The sequence below is a fragment of the Myxine glutinosa genome, chromosome 2 (genome assembly GCF_964187855.1).
Source record: "Myxine glutinosa chromosome 2, kmMyxGlut1.1, whole genome shotgun sequence".
NCBI lineage: Eukaryota > Metazoa > Chordata > Myxini > Myxiniformes > Myxinidae > Myxine > Myxine glutinosa.
The window spans coordinates 670,768-691,477 of record NC_136262.1 but is presented as its reverse complement, the minus strand read 5'-3'; the positions used below and the strand labels follow the sequence as shown (position 1 = coordinate 691,477).

General features: G+C 48.6%; 1 protein-coding gene across 1 annotated transcript in view; it reads left to right on the top strand.

The window, feature by feature from the left end:
- Positions 1 to 7,799: 7,799 nt before the first annotated feature.
- MAN2A2 (mannosidase alpha class 2A member 2) overlaps positions 7,800 to 20,710 on the top strand; it is a 421,122-nt gene continuing 408,211 nt past the window's right edge. Inside the window, exons 1-2 of the mRNA XM_068108861.2 lie at positions 7,800 to 8,403; positions 20,205 to 20,495. Coding sequence (XP_067964962.2) covers positions 8,272 to 8,403; positions 20,205 to 20,495 — 423 coding nt within the window. The 5' untranslated portion in view covers positions 7,800 to 8,271. The remainder of the gene's footprint in view (positions 8,404 to 20,204; positions 20,496 to 20,710) is intronic.

The window sequence follows — 20,710 nt, the reverse complement described above, 5'->3', positions numbered from 1 at the left end:
TCTCTTCGGAGCGTCGTGCACGATCCGGGCCTGGCCCCGCCCCGCACGGTCGAGTCCGGGCCTTGCCGGGCAAGGCAACCGGTCCGGTTCGAGGGCAGGTAGGAGGGACCGGAGCGGCGCTCCCTTGTGGTTGCGGCGTTCCGGCCGGGCGAGATTGAGCCATCGGGCCAGAGACCGAAAGCCTCCGCGCCGAGATGGTGCGTGGAATCTCGGCCCGAGCGAACCTCCTCCCTTGAACCAAATGCCGGATGGACCCAACCTGCAGGCGACCAAACCACCCGAATTCATTGCTAGGCTTTGCGAAGCCGAGTTTTAATGATGTCATGACGTACCGAGAGGCTCAGATATAGCGGACTGTGATGATGATAGTGTTTTGATCCGAAATTGGGATAGTGAATAGGATTGGCAGTAATGATTGGCAAAATTGATGAGAAAAAATGATTGGCAGTGATTGGCAAATTTTCATTTGCAGAAAATTGGATTGGCAAAATTTATAGTGAGAGTTAGCCGACGTGGAGGGATGGCAAATCCACCATCCCTCCCATCCCGGGCACATGAGCATTAGATTTATGGGGTTTTGGCAGTGTAAGCTCGCCGAGGGCGGGTTAGGATAATGTATAGGGATCTAGAGAAATGACCATAGGTAACGGTAGAGGTAAGTAGCGACATTGTACAGGTAGTCGGGGACGTAGAGAGGTTAGAATGGTTTTTAATGACGTGGTATGTGCTTAGTTTAAAGGGAAGACGGGGAGCACCAAGTTAGAAGGAAACCAGGTAGATCAGACGATGCAGTGTGTTTGTGGTTTATTGGATGAGGAATTGGAATGGAAGTTTTTGCGGGTGAGCATGTTGAGCAAATGAGGAATTGAGGGGCAATGCTCGTGAATGGTGCCGTGTGTGTGTTGAAAGTGTATTCAGTAGCGTATTGTGAAAAGTGTGAGGTGATTGTGCATTGTATTGAATGAATGAAGAAGCCTGGGAGGAAGGAGGGTGCAGGTGGCACCAGGTGTGTGGGCACAGGTGTGCAAATCCAGGTGAGAAGGTTGTGTGGAATAGCTGGTATGGAATACATGGAGTATGGAATGGATGGTGTGGAGTGAGTATGGTGGAAAATGTGGAGTGGAGTGGTTGGTGCGAAGGGAGTGTATGGGGAGGATGGACCCCTATCACGAATACCTGGGGAGGGTAGGTTAAGAGTTAGGTAGAGGGTATAGGTAAATTGTGGTTAGATATTGGCATCTGTGGTGCGTGTGGAAGAATGGTGTTTGGATGGGTGCATTAGTGACGTGGCAATGGCTGGGCGTGTGGCCTGTTAGTGTGTGTAGTTGAATGGGCACTCCACCACTGTGAGGATGTCGGCCAGGTGAGGCCGCAGGTGGGCTCTGAGAGCCAGTATAGTTGTTCAGTGGGGCCCGAGGATCCGGAGGACGGACCCAGGTAGCCCAGTGCCAGAGAGGGCTCCGAGAGGGGAGAGCGCCAGAGGGCCTTCCCCAGGTAGATAGGTTAGGGTAAGGAGCAGGTAAGCTCGGAGGCAACTGCAGTGGCGGAGGTGTGCAGGTGAGTAGACCTGCTGGGAGAGCCACATGACTCAGTCCTGAAATTGTGCAAAGGCACAGGGAGTTGAACCGGGGGAGTGAGACCCCAAGTTGATGAGCACCACAGTTTGGTCAATGGGAATTGGTTTTTAGAACTGCATAGAGTAAGATGGCCAATGGATTAGCAGGGAAAGACCCCGGGTAGTGTAAAGTGTGTTAATGTCATTTAGGAAGTAGGATTGAAATCTCCTCGCACCATCTGCGTCCACTCACCTGAGGTGACAGAACTCCACGCCATGCCATGGGGTGTATTGTATTTTTCTGTGCAAATGTTTTGGACTGTGAGATGCATCATGACGTGGGTGTGACATTGTGCAGTTTGTTCCATCTCTCCCTCCTTATGAGGATTGATGATGAATTGGCTGATGGCAAATTTGGTTTGAGGGATTGTGACGAATTTGGTATTAGGGGAGATATGGGGAAGACGTGACGGTAATGACGAATTTGTAAATGTGTAGGTTTTGTAAATATGGGGTAAGGGCAAGGGTAGAGTAGGTGACAGGGGGGGGGGGGGGGGGTGGCGTACGGTAGGGACGAGCTTTCTCACTTCGCTCTCCGTGCACACCTCGTTCTGCATTACCTGTGTTGATGTGTACCCTTGCGCCCTTGCCCTCGCTACCGCTGCCACTTTGTCTTCCTTCCCCGGCCCATGGATCGTGCTCTCTGGGCAATGAGGGGGAGCGTGCGGGAGTCCGCGTCTGTGTGCCCGAATTCTCGCTGCCAGCTGCTTGCATCGATGCACCACTTTATGGACCGCCGTTTTGCGGCCAAGCACCACAATATGGACCACGGTACTGTGGCCGAGCACCACTCATGGACCCCAAGTTTTGGGGCCTGGCCCCTCTGCTGGGACCGGCCATTGCGGCCAAAAGTCTTGCTTTGTGGACCACGGTCAGGTGGCCCCTTTTTGCCATACAGGTGGACCACCCATAGCTGGCCCCTGTTGGCCATAAATAAAAACGGACACGTTTTGTGCATTTTTATTTATCCTTGCAAATAGGCAGCAAGCAAGAAGAGCAAGAAAGACAACGTCTGGAAGAACGACGGGCCAGCAGAGGGAGCGGACCAGAAGATCCAGACCACCATCAGTGTGTTTCTTGTGTTTTATTATGGTGTAATGTCGCACTGGATGGTGCGTGACTGTGCACTTCGGTGCATTTTTGTGATTGGTGCTTTGGTGTTTTTTGGTGCTGGTGCATCGATGCAGTGCATGCTGTCTCCTCCCTTGCACAGGAATTTTCTCTTTTTGTTTCCTAAAAAGAAAAATAACAGGTCTTGGGTTGCAGTGTAAATACAATTAACGTCACTTGTAAATCATGCTTCCCCACCATTCATGTATAGTTTGAAAATTAATTCCGAAATTCGGTTTGCTGTGGGTGTGAATCTGTGAGGTAGGGTGCAACGCAATAGCGGGACATATTTATTTGTGTTTTTAAATTGTCGCACTCAGGGTCAGATTAATAGTAGAGGGTGTTACACCTAGGTGCCACATTAAGTTAAAGTTTTATCGGCCCGGGACGTGCCTGGAGGAAGAAGGGGGCAGTGTAACGGATTTGGGAAACCGTGCACTGTGTGTAATTCATTGTAAATATACCCCCATTGTAAATAATGTAACGATTCCTATAAATAGCTCCATTCATGTAAAGATCAAAGGTTGTCCTTTAGTTAGCCCATCGCACACACGTAGGCCACCATAGAACCTCTCTATAGTTATTTCTTTATTATGTGTATCAGTTAAGGTTGTGTCTCCACTAGTTGACCTAGCGCTGCACCAAATTAAATAAGATAGAGCCCCATTGCCAACTGCATTGCCTCCATTGCCAACTGCATTGCCTCCATTGCCAACTGCATTACCAACTGCATTCGCTGCCATTCAACATGTGCTCCAACTTGGAGAAGAAGGGCGTGGCCCCACCTCGTCATCAAGGGTGGAGCCCCCGAACGACCAACCAAAGATCAGGGGTATGGCTTGAGAGGCGTGACCAAGAAACATCGAGCAGTTTCGCGAAGATTCGAGGGTGTGGCCTATATAACCCGTTGCGCGGAGCCCCCACTGGAGGAGTTGAGGAGTTCCGTGGCAAGCAGTTCTGCAAGAGAGTTTTTGAGGGAGGTGCTTGCGCAGGTGGCGGTCCTGCTGAGAGCTTCGGAGACGCATGAGGTGGAGATGCGCAAACCTACAAGGCTACAGACAACAACAAGTGCGGGCACGCGAACCTCGACGTGCCGCGATCCTCGGACCTCCCTGTCACCCGTTCTGTGGACCAGATTGCGGTGGAGTCAGCGGCCGCTCACCTCCAGCCTGCCGTCCTGCACAAACCCTTCTCTCCCTCCAGCCAATCCAACCTGCAATTCCCCATTCATGTGAGTCTGCCTGTCATCTGTCCTCTGTGTTGTCTGGGGTACAAGTTAAGTTTGTATAAGGATTTGCCCTGTGTATCTGCTTCTTCCTCTTTCCTGTAAATTACTTCGTTCTTCTTTTCTTCTTTGGGTTTGTGTAAATAATAATAAATATCTGTTCCTCCATTCTTTGATTTCTTCTTTCTCATCCGATCGCTTTAGAGATTTCCCAATTGAGTTCCTGTGGTGCGATTTCGGCCAGCGCTTCTCAATCGGGTTAGTCTTTGTTAACGGCTCGAACTTCGGCCTGCTAACCCGCTCGGCAAATACCATCTTGTCTGTGGTTTAGAGCGGAGTTACCCACCTTCCATGTGGAGGGATTGGCGGAGGTGTACGGGCATCCCTTGACCAATCACCTCGGCCAATCCCACCCCACAGGAGAGCGGGGTAGCTTCAGGATCGGAGACGGCCAGTGCAGAACAGAAGGGGGATTAACCCACCCCCCCCTTGATAATGGGAGCGCCGTCCCAGTTTCCGTAACAATATGTATGTCAATTACTGTATGAAGATGCAGATAGATTACTGTATGTAGATGTATGTAGATTACTGTATGCAGATGCAGGTAGATTAATGTATGTGGATTTATGTAGATTACTGTATGCAGATGCTTCTGTGCTTGTGCGTCGGACCCAAAGAGTTATATTATAGACGAGAAGGCGAACTCGCTGTGCCTCGTGCAGAACCCGGCCGTGCCACCATGGAGACCCGGCCGCCATGTTTTTGGGGGGCAACAAGTGCACTGATGCGCACACGAACGCTATGGTGTCAAAGAACGAGTGGCCGTTTAAAGTTGATTTTTATTATTTCTTTCTTTTTTCTTGAAACTAAACGAACAATATAGTCATTGCCACTATTTATCAATCCATTAAAGCACCAAACTTGATTGAAGTTGGCAATCACACGAACGAACGAACAATACATTTATTTATGTATTGGAAACCTTCGAAAAAAGTTCTATTTTCCTGATTAATTAATGGAGTGTAAACCCCTTGATTATAAAACACCCATGATAAAACTAAGTTATACTCGGGTCATCTGGACATTCACTCTGCTCATTGCAACGGGAAGGGGGGCACAATCACATTTATATGCTGATAGTAGAAAACTGCAACATAAAAACTGAGGCACAGTGACAAGAAAGATCACTTTCATATTTAATTTAATTCATTGCAACTTCATTTATAATTCAACCCTTAATTAACAAAAAAAAAAAAAAAAAAATACAAAATCAACCAATAACCACCCACCCAACCAACCAAACCAATCACCCAACCAACCACCCAACCAACCATCCAAACCAACCACCCACCCAACCAACCAACCAACCACCCACCCAACCAACCAACCAACCAAACACCCACCCAACCACCCACCCAACCACGCACGCACCCACACACACCACACACACACACACACACACACACACACACAAATTTTTTTCTTTCATAATTAGCATGTTTGTCCCACTTGGATTCAGAAAAAAAAAGACTTTAAAAGAATGATACTTCATGATAAGAATTAAGACAAGTCACACTGAAAAAAACTCGGGTCCAAATTGGTACTTGGGTCTGAGTTGGTCTGGGACAGTCTGGGTCCAAGATGATCTGGGTTTGAGATGGTCTGGGTCCGAGATGGTCTGGGTCCGAGATGGTCTGGGTCCGAGATGGTCTGGGTCCGAGATGGTCTGGGTCCGAGATGGTCTGGGTCCGAGATGGTCTGGGTCCGAGATGGTCTGGGTCCGAGATGGTCTGGGTCCGAGATGGTCTGGGTCCGAGATGGTCTGGGTCCGAGATGGTCTTGGTCCGAGATGGTCTGGGTCCGAGATGGTCTTGGTCCGAGATGGTCTGGGTCCGAGATGGTCTGGGTCCGAGATGGTCTGGGTCGGAGATGGTCTGGGTCCGAGATGGTCTGGGTGCGAGATGGTCTGGGTGCGAGATGGTCTGGGTGCGAGATGGTCTGGGTGCGAGATGGTCTGGGTGCGAGATGGTCTGGGTCCGAGATGGTCTGGGTCCGAGATGGTCTGGGTCCGAGATGGTCTGGGTCCGAGATGGTCTGGGTGCGAGATGGTCTGGGTCCGAGATGGTCTGGGTCCGAGATGGTCCGGGTCCGAGATGGTCCGGGTCCGAGATGGTCCTGGTCCGAGATGGTCCGGGTCCGAGATGGTCCTGGTCCGAGATGGTCTGGGTCCGAGCTGGTCTGGGTCCAAGATGGTCTGGGTCGGAGATGGTCTGGGTCCGAGATGGTCTGGGTGCGAGATGGTCTGGGTCCGAGATGGTCTGGGTCGGAGATGGTCTGGGTGCGAGATGGTCTGGGTCCGAGATGGTCTGGGTCCGAGATGGTCTGGGTGCGAGATGGTCTGGGTGCGAGATGGTCTGGGTCCGAGATGGTCTGGGTGCGAGATGGTCTGGGTGCGAGATGGTCTGGGTGCGAGATGGTCTGGGTCCGAGATGGTCTGGGTGCGAGATGGTCTGGGTCCGAGATGGTCTGGGGGCGAGATGGTCTGGGTCCGAGATGGTCTGGGTCCGAGATGGTCTGGGTCCGAGATGGTCTGGGTGCGAGATGGTCTGGGTCCGAGATGGTCTGGGTCCGAGATGGTCTGGGTCCGAGATGGTCTGGGTCCGAGATGGTCTGGGGGCGAGATGGTCTGGGTCCGAGATGGTCTGGGTCCGAGATGGTCTGGGTCCGAGATGGTCTGGGTGCGAGATGGTCTGGGTCCGAGATGGTCTGGGTCCGAGATGGTCCGGGTCCGAGATGGTCCGGGTCCGAGATGGTCCGGGTGCGAGATGATCCGGGTCCGAGATGGTCCGGGTGCGAGAAGATCCGGGTCCGAGATGATCCGGGTCCGAGATGGTCCGGGTGCGAGATGGTCCGGGTGCGAGATGGTCCGGGTCGGAGATGGTCCGGGTCCGAGATGGTGTGGGTGCGAGATGGTCTGGGTCGGAGATGGTCTGGGTCCGAGATGGTCTGGGTCCGAGATGGTGTGGGTGCGAGATGGTCTGGGTCGGAGATGGTCTGGGCCCGAGGTGGTCCGGGTGCGAGATGGTCCGGGTGCGAGATGGTCCGGGTGCGAGATGGTCTGGGACGGAGATGGTCTGGGTCCGAGATGGTCTGGGTCCGAGATGGTGTGGGTCCGAGATGGTCTGGGTGCGAGATGGTCTGGGACGGAGATGGTCTGGGTCCGAGATGATGCGGGTCCGAGATGGTCTGCCCGACTTCCTACCAAAATTTCTACTTTTGAAAAGAAACACAGAGTACTCACCTGTGAAAACTAACATCCTTCTTTTGGATTGGTTGCTGCGATTTGTGCACCCGAAGCAGGCACATCTTTTCGGCATCTTGCCACCAGAAATATTCGACTTGGTCATGTACGTTGTCAACAAATGTTGCCCCCCCAAAAACATGGCTGCCGGTCGTCCTTGTCGGCACGGGGTCACGTGGTATTAACGCCCTCCAGAGTCTCGACTGTAATATAACTCTATGGTCGGACCTCGTCACTCGTATTGTTGGTGAAAGCAACACATCCCGAAGTGGATACCTTTTGCAGTGTGGGTCCTCGACAACACGGGGCCTTTGGCATTACGAATATACCAATACAGGACGACAGTTGGCTCGCTTAGTCCATTTTTCTGCTGTCAATAATGTTGCGGTGTATGTGATGAAGTCTGAACAATTGGTTTGTCGTCTCATTTTTTTTTCTCGCTAAGTATGCCGTTAATCTCAATTGAATACAACAGTTCGGTAAGTTAGAACATTTGTTGAAATCAAAAAGTCGAGACAACCAATCAGCCGTCCAGCTTGCTCTACCATGGTGGCGGAAGCTAGGGAGGAAGAGGAAGAGCCCGAAGCCCGGGGTCGAGCGCGAACGCGGTCGAGGGATACATTTTTGAGTTCCGAGATTAATTTATTTCTACCTTTTCTAAAAAACGTTTCTCTTCGGGATCTGAAACGATTAACCAATTTTTTTCTGAATGAAGATTTCATATTTGGAAAAAGAGAAAAACCCTCACGGTCGGGAAAGAATATTGTTTTTCCTCGACGGGAGAGTTGTGTGGACGTCCGGAAGTTTCCCTGGAGTGAATCACGTGCTGCGGTTTCTGATCACGTGCTGCGGTTTCTGATCACGTGCTGGGGTTTTGATCACGTGCGAGGTTTTGATCACGTGCGGGGTTTTGATCACGTGCGGGGTTTTGATCACGTGCTGGAGTTTTGATCACGTGCTGAGGTTTTGATCACGTGCTGGGTTTTGATCACGTGCTGAGATCAACAGTTTAGCTTGGCCATGCGGTTCAGGAAGCTCCTGAGTGTGTGCTGCGGGGCCGCGTTCTGCATCGCCGTTTTCTCCTTGTACGTGATGCTCGACCGGGTCCAGTACGTACGGCAGGTGGACAACCAACCTGACCACTTACCCAAGGTATTTCGACCTCGAAAACTGGTGGAGAAATGTTTATAATACATTGTACATGTGTTCAAGGGTGACTTAAAACAATGAACCACATGGCCGGATGAGGTAAAAAAAAAGCTTTCATTAACCACACGGCCGGATGAGGTAAAAAAAAAAAGCTTTCATTAACCACACGGCCTGATGAGGTAAAACGAGCTGACAACCACACAGCCGGATGAAGTAAAACGAGCTGACATTAACCACACAGCCGGATGAGGTAAAATGAGCTGACATTAACCACACGGCCGGATGAGGTAAAACGAGCTGACACTAACCACACGGCCGGATGAGGTAAAACCAGCTGACATTAACCACACGGCCGGATGATGTAAAACGAGCTGACATTAACCACACGGCCGGATGAGGTAAAATGAGCTGACATTAACCACACAGCCGGATGAGGTAAAATGAGCTGACATTAACCACACGGCCGGATGAGGTAAAACGAGCTGACATTAACCACACGGCCGGATGATGTAAAACGAGCTGACATTAACCACACAGCCGGATGAGGTAAAATGAGCTGACATTAACCACACAGCCGGATGAGGTAAAATGAGCTGACATTAACCACACGGCCGGATGAGGTAAAACGAGCTGACATTAACCACACGGCCGGATGAGGTAAAACGAGCTGACATTAACCACACGGCCGGATGAGGTAAAATGAGCTGACATTAACCACACAGCCGGATGAGGTAAAATGAGCTGACATTAACCACACGGCCGGATGAGGTAAAACCAGCTGACATTAACCACACGGCCGGATGATGTAAAACGAGCTGACATTAACCACACAGCCGGATGAGGTAAAATGAGCTGACATTAACCACACGGCCGGATGAGGTAAAACGAGCTGACATTAACCACACGGCCGGATGAGGTAAAACCAGCTGACATTAACCACACGGCCGGATGATGTAAAACGAGCTGACATTAACCACACGGCCGGATGAGGTAAAATGAGCTGACATTAACCACACGGCCGGATGAGGTAAAAAAAAGCTTTCATTAACCACACGGCCGGATGATGTAAAATGAGCTGACATTAACCACACAGCCGGATGAGGTAAAACGAGCTGACATTAACCACACAGCCGGATGAAGTAAAACGAGCTGACATTAACCACACAGCCGGATGATGTAAAACGAGCTGACATTAACCACACGGCCGGATGAGGTAAAACGAGCTGACATTAACCACACGGCCGGATGAGGTAAAACCAGCTGACATTAACCACACGGCCGGATGATGTAAAACGAGCTGACATTAACCACACGGCCGGATGAGGTAAAATGAGCTGACATTAACCACACGGCCGGATGAGGTAAAAAAAAGCTTTCATTAACCACACAGCCGGATGATGTAAAATGAGCTGACATTAACCACACGGCCGGATGAGGTAAAACGAGCTGACATTAACCACACGGCCGGATAATGTAAAACGAGCTGACATTAACCACACGGCCGGATGAGGTAAAACCAGCTGACATTAACCACACGGCCGGATGAGGTAAAACCAGCTGACATTAACCACACGGCCGGATGAGGTAAAACCAGCTGACATTAACCACACGGCCGGATGAGGTAAAACCAGCTGACATTAACCACACGGCCGGATGCGGTAAAATGAGCTGACATTAACCACACGGCCGGATGAGGTAAAAAAAAAGCTTTCATTAACCACACAGCCGGATGAGGGAAAATGAGCTGACATTAACCACACAGCCGGATGATGTAAAATGAGCTGACATTAAACACACGGCCGGATGAGGTAAAATGAGCTGACATTAACCACACGGCCGGATGAGGTAAAAAAAAGCTTTCATTAACCACACGGCCGGATGATGTAAAATGAGCTGACATTAACCACACAGCCGGATGATGTAAAATGAGCTGACATTAAACACACGGCCGGATGAGGTAAAACGAGCTGACATTAACCACACGGCCGGATGAGGTAAAACGAGCTGACATTAACCACACGGCCGGATGAGGGGGAAAAAAGCTTTCATTAACCACACGGCCGGATGAGGTAAAACGAGCTGACATTAAACACACAGCCGGATGAGGTAAAACGAGCTGACATTAACCACACGGCCGGATAATGTAAAACGAGCTGACATTAACCACACGGCCGGATGAGGTAAAACCAGCTGACATTAACCACATGGCCAGATGAGGTAAAACCAGCTGACATTAACCACACGGCCGGATGAGGTAAAACGAGCTGACATTAACCACATGGCCGGATGAGGTAAAATGAGCTGACATTAACCACATGGCCGGATGAGGTAAAAAAAAGCTTTCATTAACCACACGGCCGGATAATGTAAAATGAGCTGACATTAACCACACAGCCGGATGATGTAAAATGAGCTGACATTAACCACACGGCCGGATGAGGTAAAAAAAAGCTTTCATTAACCACACGGCCGGATGATGTAAAATGAGCTGACATTAACCACACAGCCGGATGATGTAAAATGAGCTGACATTAACCACACGGCCGGATGAGGTAAAACGAGCTGACATTAACCACACGGCCGGATGAGGTAAAACGAGCTGACATTAACCACACTGCCGGATGAGGGGAAAAAAAGCTTTCATTAACCACACGGCCGGATGAGGTAAAACGAGCTGACATTAACCACACAGCCGGATGAGGTAAAACGAGCTGACATTAACCACACGGCCGGATGAGGTAAAACCAGCTGACATTAACCACACGGCCGGATGAGGTAAAACCAGCTGACATTAACCACACGGCCGGATGAGGTAAAACGAGCTGACATTAACCACACGGTCGGATCAGGTAAAATGAGCTGACATTAACCACACGGCCGGATGAGGTAAAAAAAAGCTTTCATTAACCACACGGCCGGATAATGTAAAATGAGCTGACATTAACCACACATCCGGATGATGTAAAATGAGCTGACATTAACCACACGGCCGGATGAGGTAAAACGAGCTGACATTAACCACACGGCCGGATAATGTAAAACGAGCTGACATTAACCACACGGCCGGATGAGGGAAAATGAGCAGACATTAACCACACGGCCGGATGATGTAAAACGAGCTGACATTAACCACACGGCCGGATAATGTAAAACGAGCTGACATTAACCACATGGCCGGTTGAGGTAAAACGAGCTGACATTAACCACACGGCCGGATAATGTAAAACGAGCTGACATTAACCACACGGCCGGATGAGGTAAAACGAGCTGACATTAACCACACGGCCGGATGAGGTAAAACGAGCTCACATTAACCACACGGCCGGATGAGGTAAAACCAGCTGACATTAACCACACGGCCGGATGAGGTAAAATGAGCTGACATTAACCACACGGCCGGATGAGGTAAATAAAAAGCTTTCATTAACCACACAGCCGGATGAGGGAAAATGAGCTGACATTAACCACACAGCCGGATGATGTAAAATGAGCTGACATTAAACACACGGCCGGATGAGGTAAAATGAGCTGACATTAACCACACGGCCGGATGAGGTAAAAAAAAAGCTTTCATTAACCACACGGCCGGATGATGTAAAATGAGCTGACATTAACCACACAGCCGGATGATGTAAAATGAGCTGACATTAACCACACGGCCGGATGAGGTAAAACGAGCTGACATTAACCACACGGCCGGATGAGGTAAAACGAGCTGACATTAACCACACGGCCGGATGAGGGGGAAAAAAGCTTTCATTAACCACACGGCCGGATGAGGTAAAACGAGCTGACATTAACCACACAGCCGGATGAGGTAAAACGAGCTGACATTAACCACACGGCCGGATAATGTAAAACGAGCTGACATTAACCACACAGCCGGATGAGGTAAAACCAGCTGACATTAACCACACGGCCGGATGAGGTAAAACCAGCTGACATTAACCACACGGCCGGATGAGGTAAAACGAGCTGACATTAACCACACTGCCAGATGAGGTAAAATGAGCTGACATTAACCACACGGCCTGATGAGGTAAAAAAAAGCTTTCATTAACCACACGGCCGGATAATGTAAAACGAGCTGACATTAACCACACGGCCGGGTGATGTAAAACGAGCTGTCATTAACCACACGGCCGGATGAGGGAAAATGAGCTGACATTAACCACACAGCCGGATAATGTAAAACGAGCTGACATTAACCACACGGCCGGATAATGTAAAACGAGCTGACATTAACCACACGGCCGGATGAGGGAAAATGAGCTGACATTAACCACACGGCCGGATGAGGGAAAATGAGCTGACATTAACCACACGGCCGGATAATATAAAACGAGCTGACATTAACTACACGGCCGGATAATGTAAAACGAGCTGACATTAACCACACAGCCGGATAATGTAAAATGAGCTGACATTAACCACACGGCCGGATAATGTAAAACGAGCTCACATTAACCACACGGCCGGATAATGTAAAACGAGCTGACATTAACCACACGGCCGGATGAGGGAAAATGAGCTGACATTAACCACACGGCCAGATGAGGTAAAACGAGCTGACATTAACCACACGGCCGGATGAGGGAAAATGAGCTGACATTAACCACACGGCCGGATAATGTAAAACGAGCTGTCATTAACCACACAGCCGGGTGATGTAAAACGAGCTGTCATTAACCACATGGCCGGTGATGTAAAACGAGCTGTCATTAACCACACGGCCGGATGAGGTGAAACGAGCTGACATTAACCACACGGCCGGATGAGGTAAAACGAGCTGACATTAACCACACGGCCGGATGAGGTAAAACGAGCTGACATTAACCACACGGCCGGATGATGTAAAATGAGCTGACATTAACCACACGGCCGGATAATGTAAAACGAGCTGACATTAACCACACAGCCGGATGATGTAAAATGAGCTGACATTAACCACACAGCCGGATGAGGTAAAACGAGCTATCAACCACACAGCCGCATAATGTAAAATGAGCTGACATTAACTGCACAGCCGGACAATGGAAAATGAGCTGACATTAACCACAGGGCCGGCTGATGTAAAACGAGCTGACATTAATCACACAGCCGGGTGATGTAAAACGAGCTGACATTAACCACACAGCCGGGTGATGTAAAACAAGCTGTCATTAACCACATGGCCGGATAAAATAAAAAACCTGTCATTAACCACACAGCCGGATAATATAAAACGAGCTATCATTAACCACACAGCCAGATAATGTAAAACGAGCTGTCATTAACCGCACAGCCGGATAATGTAAAATGAGCTGACATTAACCACACAGCCGGATGATGTAAAAAATTTGCTGACATTAACCACACAGCCGGATGATGTAAAACGAGCTGTCATTAACCGCACAGCCAGATAATGTAAAATGAGCTGACATTAACCACAGGGCCGGATGAGGTAAAATGAGCTGACATTAACCACACGGCTGGATGATGTAAAACGAGCTGACATAACCACACGGCTGTGTAATGTAAAACGAACTGACATTAACCACACAACCGGATGATGTAAAACGAGCTGACATTAACCACACAGCCATGTGATGTAAAACGCGCTGACATTAACCACACGGCTGGATGATTTAAAACGAGCTGACATTAACCACACGGCTGGATGATGTAAAACGAGCTGACATTAACCACACGGCTGTATAATGTAAAACGAGCTCACATTAACCACACGGCCGGATAATGTAAAACGAGCTGACATTAACCACACGGCCGGGTGATGTAAAACGAGCTGTCATTAACCACACGGCCGGATGAGGGAAAATGAGCTGACATTAACCACACAGCCGGATAATGTAAAACGAGCTGACATTAACCACACGGCCGGATAATGTAAAACGAGCTGACATTAACCACACGGCCGGATGAGGGAAAACGAGCTGACATTAACCACACGGCCGGATGAGGGAAAATGAGCTGACATTAACCACACGGCCGGATAATGTAAAACGAGCTGACATTAACCACACGGCCGGATAATGTAAAACGAGCTGACATTAACCACACAGCCGGATAATGTAAAATGAGCTGACATTAACCACACGGCCGGATAATGTAAAACGAGCTCACATTAACCACACGGCCGATAATGGAAAACGAGCTGACATTAACCACACAGCCGGGTGATGTAAAACAAGCTGTCATTAACCACATGGCCGGATAAAATAAAAAAGCTGTCATTAACCACACAGCCGGATGATGTAAAATGAGCTGACATTAACCACACGGCCGGATAATGTAAAACGAGCTGTCATTAACCACACAGCCGGATGATGTAAAAAATTTGCTGACATTTACCACTCAGCTGGATAATGTAAAACGAGCTATCATTAACCACACAGCCAGATAATGTAAAACGAGCTGTCATTAACCGCACAGCCGGATAATGTAAAATGAGCTGACATTAACCACACAGCCGGATGATGTAAAAAATTTGCTGACATTAACCACACAGCCGGATGATGTAAAACGAGCTGTCATTAACCGCACAGCCAGATAATGTAAAATGAGCTGACATTAACCACAGGGCCAGATGAGGTAAAATGAGCTGACATTAACCACACGGCTGGATGACGTAAAACGAGCTGACATAACCACACGGCTGTATAATGTAAAACGAACTGACATTAACCACACAACCGGATGATGTAAAACGAGCTGACATTAACCACACAGCCATGTGATGTAAAACGAGCTGACATTAACCACACGGCTGGATGATTTAAAACGAGCTGACATTAACCACACGGCTGGATGATGTAAAACGAGCTGACATTAACCACACGGCTGTATAATGTAAAACGAGCTGACATTAACCACACGGCCGGATAATGTAAAACGAGCTGACATTAACCACACGGCCGGATGATGTAAAAAATTTGCTGACATTTACCACACAGCCGGATAATGTAAAACGAGCTGACATTAACCACACAGCTGGATAATGTAAAACGAGCTGACATTGACCACACGGCTGGATGATGTAAAACGAGCTGACATTAACCACACGGCTGGATGATGTAAAACGAGCTGACATTAACCACACAACCGGATGATGTAAAACGAGCTGACATTAACCACACAACCGGATGATGTAAAACGAGCTGACATTACCACACAGCCGGTAATGTAAAAAAAAAAGCTGTCATTAACCACACAGCTGGATGATGAAAAAAGCTGTCATTAACTGCACAGCTGGATGATGTAAAACGAGCTGACATTAACCACACAGTCAGGTGATGTAAAATGAGCTGTCATTAACCACACAGTCAGGTGATGTAAAATGAGCTGTCATCAACCACACAGTCAGGTGATGTAAAATGAGCTGTCATTAACCACACAGTCAGGTGATGTAAAATGAGCTGTCATCAACCACACAACCGGGTGATGTAAAACGAGCTGACATTTACCACACAGCTGGATAATGTAAAACGAACTGACATTAACCACACAGCCGGATGATGTAAAACGAACTGACTAACCACACAGCCGGATAATGTAAAATGAGCTGTCATTATCCACACAGCTAGATGATGTGCTAATGCTTTGTCATTTGAAAAGGCACTTGCCTTTTCCTTGGTAGGATGACCGAGAAGTACGCCACTTGTCGAAGCTGTCTCGCCTTGGTTGCAATCCCGCCCCAACTATAAACTTCCATCCTGGTGTTTCACAGAATCCCTGGTGTTGGCTTAGCGGTTAGGGTGCCAGCTTGGGATCCTAGGATCCTGGGTTCGAATCCCTGTCGATCGCTGAATTAACGCCAGGGGGGTTGACTCAGCCTGTCATCCTTCCGAGGTCGGCAAATTGAGTACCAGCTTGCTGGGATGAATGATCACGGTGTGTACCCCGATTTAGAATAGGTACACCGTATCCCTGCGCATCGTAAGAGCGACAGACAGGCAGGGTGATTCATCAATGCGTGTGCTGTCCATGATGGACGTTGAACTGGGCGGCGCAACTGCAGCATTAGTTGTTGGAAGTTAAATATCCCACGGTGTCTTTCGCCAAGAGTGGGTGAGCTATCACCGGCACCATGAACAAATTGCAAATTCCTGCCTGGGCTGCAAGTTGCAATTGGTGTTCTGGTCCTTTTGTTGGTTTCTTAACACTAACTTTTGCCACTTACCATCTCGGAGTAAGATGTCAGAGTAAGATGTCAGAGTAAGATGTCAGAGTAAGATGTCAGAGTAAGATGTCAGAGTAAGATGTCAGAGTAAGATGTCAGAGTAAGATGTCAGAGTAAGATGTCAGAGTAAGATGTCAGAGTAAGATGTCAGAGTAAGATGCCTCAGAGTCAGAGAACCATCTCAGAGCTTACCACGGTTGTTTGTCTGGGCGGCAATTTCTGCACTGTGTAGAAGTTGAGCAGGTGGTTTCCATGTGTCGTGTGAACGACCTTTAGTTGTGCCAAGTTGAGGCAGTGGTTCCAATGTTTTTTGTGAATGACCTTCAGCTGCGCCAAGTTGAGGAGATGGTTCCTATGTTTTGTGTGAATGATCTTCAGTTGTGCCAAGTTGATTAGGTGGTTCCCATGTTTCATGTGAATGACCTTCAGCTGTGCCAAGTTGAGTCGGTGGGTCCCATGTTTCATGTGAATGACCTTCAGTTGTGCCAAGTTGAGGAGGAGGTTCCCATGTTTCGCGTGAATGACCTTCAGCTGTGCCAAGTTGAGTCGGTGGTTCCCATTTTTTTGTGAATGACCTTCAGCTGTGCCAAGTTGAGGAGATGGTTCGTATGTTTTGTGTGAATGACCTTCAGTTGTGCCAAGTTGAGTAGGTGGTTCCCATGTTTCGTGTGAATGACCTTCAGTTGTGCCAAGTTGAGGAGGTGGTTCCCATGTTTCAAAGTTGAGGAGGAGGTTCGTATGTTTTGTGTGAACGACCTTCAGTGTGCCAAGTTGATAAGGTGGTTCCCATGTTTTTTGTGAATGACCATCAGTTGTGCCAGATTGAGGAAGTGGTTCCCATGTTTCGTGTGAATGACCTTCAGTTGTGCCAAGTTGAGGAGGTGGTTACCATGTTTCATTTGAATGACCGTCAGTTGTGCAAAGTTGATAAGGTGGTTCCCATCTTTCGTGTGAACGACCTTCAGTTGTGCCAGGTTGAGCAGATGGTTCCCATGTTTTGTGTGAATGACCTTCAGCTGGGGCAAGTTGAGGAGGTGGTTCCCATGTTTCATGTGAATGACCTTCAGCTGTGCCAAGTTGAGGAGGTGGTTCCTTTGTTTTGTTTTTTTTGTTTGTTTTTTGTTTTTTGTATACAAGATCGAGGCTCGTGAAAGAGCGAACATTAATCACACAGACAGACAAACCGACACATAAAACATATAACATCGGGAGCGGTAGACAAGATGGGGAGCGAGGGGGAAGGACACAAACACAACATTTGAGAGCAGGGACCGAGAGACATGGAGACATCTGTGGGAGGGAGAGGGCTTTGGGGGGGGGGGGAGGCATGGGAAGGGGGGGTGGGAGAGGTATAAAACATATGGACACTGCCAGGACTTCCAGGAAAGAAGTTGGAATTTCAAACAAGGTGGATCTGGGGTGAATTAGCGGGGGTAGAAAAGATCAACGTTTTGGATGGGGGAAGATAAGAGATGGTGGTGAACAGCTGTTTTAAAGACCTGGAGGGGGGAGTGGGATTGAAGGGAGTGTGGGAGCTTGTTCCAGAGGCGGGAGAAAAGAGGAATGAAAGAGTGAAGGTGAGCAGAGAGCCGAGATTTCGGCAGTTTAACCACCAGAGGGTTGCTGGCAGATCTTGTGCGACCTGTAGGAATATTTGTGGGACAGAGCACAGAGAGAGCTGGGGGAGCAAGGCCGGAGAGGAGTCGGTAGAAGACAGAAAGACCACCTACCTGCCTGCGGTGAGTGAGTGAAAGGCCCTCAGAGATAGCTTCATCGCGGGAGATTCCAATGATTCTGAAAGTTTTGGTTTCAACAGCGTGAAGCCGAGCTAGGTGTGAGGCAGGAGCATCGGCCCATAGGGGAGAACAGTATTCCATTGAACTGCGGATGAAAGCCTTGTATGTGGTGAGGAGCTCAGGTGTGCCTAGGAAGGACTTCGCACGACGGAGGATGCCCAGTCGGCGACTGGCTTTGGAGGCCAGCTTGGAAATGTGGTTTTCCCAAGAAAGATCATGGCAGATAGTGAGAACCAAAATCTTGAGCGACAGAACTTCTTGGAGAGGATTGTTGAGAAAGTAGATGGGAGGGTTGTCCAGTCGATCTTTTCGGAGAGACATCGTAAGAGTGTGAGATTTGTCAGGATTTAAAGACATGTTCCACTTGTTTGACCAGTCTGTGATTTTTGTCCAGGTCTTCAGAGAGTGAGGAGGCTGCAGACTGCCGATCTGAGGGAAGAGGAATGGAGTGGCAGAGAGTGGAGTCATCAGCAAAGAGATGGAGAGGATTTTCGAGAGAGTCGGAGAGATCATTGATGAAGACCAGAAAAAGCACAGGGCCCAGAACATTGCCTTTGGGAACTCCAGCCTGAACAGGAAGGGTAGATGAGAGAAATCCATTCAGGGCCACACGTTGCCTACGACTAGAGAGGAAGTCCGCAAGCCATGCGTGGAGATTTCCACGGATACCATAGGAGGAGAGTTTGGTGAGCAGAGCTGGGTGCCAGACCGTATCGAAGGCACGTGATATGTGAAGGGAGACAGCTCTGATTTCCTGTTTGGCATTGAGGACCTCCATCCATTGTTGAGACAGCAGAAGCAGCATGTCCAGAGTAGAGTGACCTGGTCTGAAACCAGATTGATGATCAGAGATCAAGCCATTGGAGAAGAGGAAAGATTTCATATCCGAAGCAATGATGGATTCCATGACTTTGCTGATAAATTGGGAGCAGGCTGATTGGTCTGTAGTTGCAAGGATCTGTTTTTGCACCTTTTTGTGTAAAGCGGCAATGTTTGCTGATTTCCAGGATGCTGGCAGATGACCTTGAGCAAAAGAGAGGGTGAAAAGAACAGAGAGGGGGTGAGATAGAGCGGCAGAGCAGGATTTTAGGACCCGTGGGCTGATGCCGTCTGGTCCAGTTGCAGAATCAGAGTCGAGGTTTGACAAAAACTCCTCCACCTTGTCAGTAGAGAAGGACACAGAGTCCAGGAGCAGTTGGGTTCAACTGGGAAAGGTGGGAACAGAGAGAGATGGGTTTGGGACTAAAGATTTTGAGGCAAACACAGAGTTGAGGCATTCGGCTTTGTCACGTGCGATGTCAACTGTGTAGCCATTTGAGGTAAGGGAGGGGATGGAGGGGGAACAAACACCAGAAACGGATTTGACCAGACGCCACCAGGATTTGGAGGAAGGAGACAGGTTTGAGAGTTCATTCTTGAGTGTGGAGAGATAGTGCTTCCTGGCACTCCTGAGGGTAGAAACACACTTGTTCCGAGCTTGGTGGAAGGAACTGAGATTGCCTTCAGTTGGATTAGCCTTCCAAGAGGCAAAGCACCATGGTCTTGTTTTGTGTGAATGACCTTCAGTTGTGCCAAGTTGAGCAGGTGGTTCCCATGTTTCATGTGAAAGATTTTCTGGTGTTCAGGGGAGCTACTTCTCTCGTTTTGCCTTTCCTTCTCTCCTTTCACTTCTCCATTTTCACAATGTCTGTTTTGATTCCCCATGAGAAGTCATGTTTCTCATCTTTACTGTTAAAATCATGTGGCTTGCTTTTACTGTCTTTACGAGTGTGTTTGTCTTTGGGTGTATTCATGATTTGATCTGCTTGGTTTGCTTCCATCCATGTCAGGGTCAACTTTCTGAGCTGCAGGAAAAGCTGTCACAGTTGGAGCATCTGCTGGAGGAGAACCATCAGATGATGAATCGTCTCCGAGATTCGGTCAGGGTGTTGAGTGGGGAAGAAAGTCAAGTCAATCAGTTGGCAATGGTGACTGCTTTGAAAGGATCTTGGTCCTGGCGACAGGTGAATGGCTCGTGGATGCTACCCTTGGACTTCAGGACACTGGAGGCTGGTCCCATCCTCACTGAGGCAGACTGTCATTTTGCCTCACGCATGCAACATGGCAATGCAGACATACAGGTCAGACAATGGTCACTTCATTTGGATTTTTGCCACAGAGGTCTGAATTTGGAACAAAAAGTGATTTATTCATAAGTAAAAAATAGGGATTTGGGCTATCTTTTAATACTTGTTTAGTTATTCATGCTATTAGTGTTGAATGACCTGTGTTATTTTGTTTAGGTTTTCCGGGAATAGGTTTTCATTTTGTGGCTAGCTGAACATCAAGCACAACT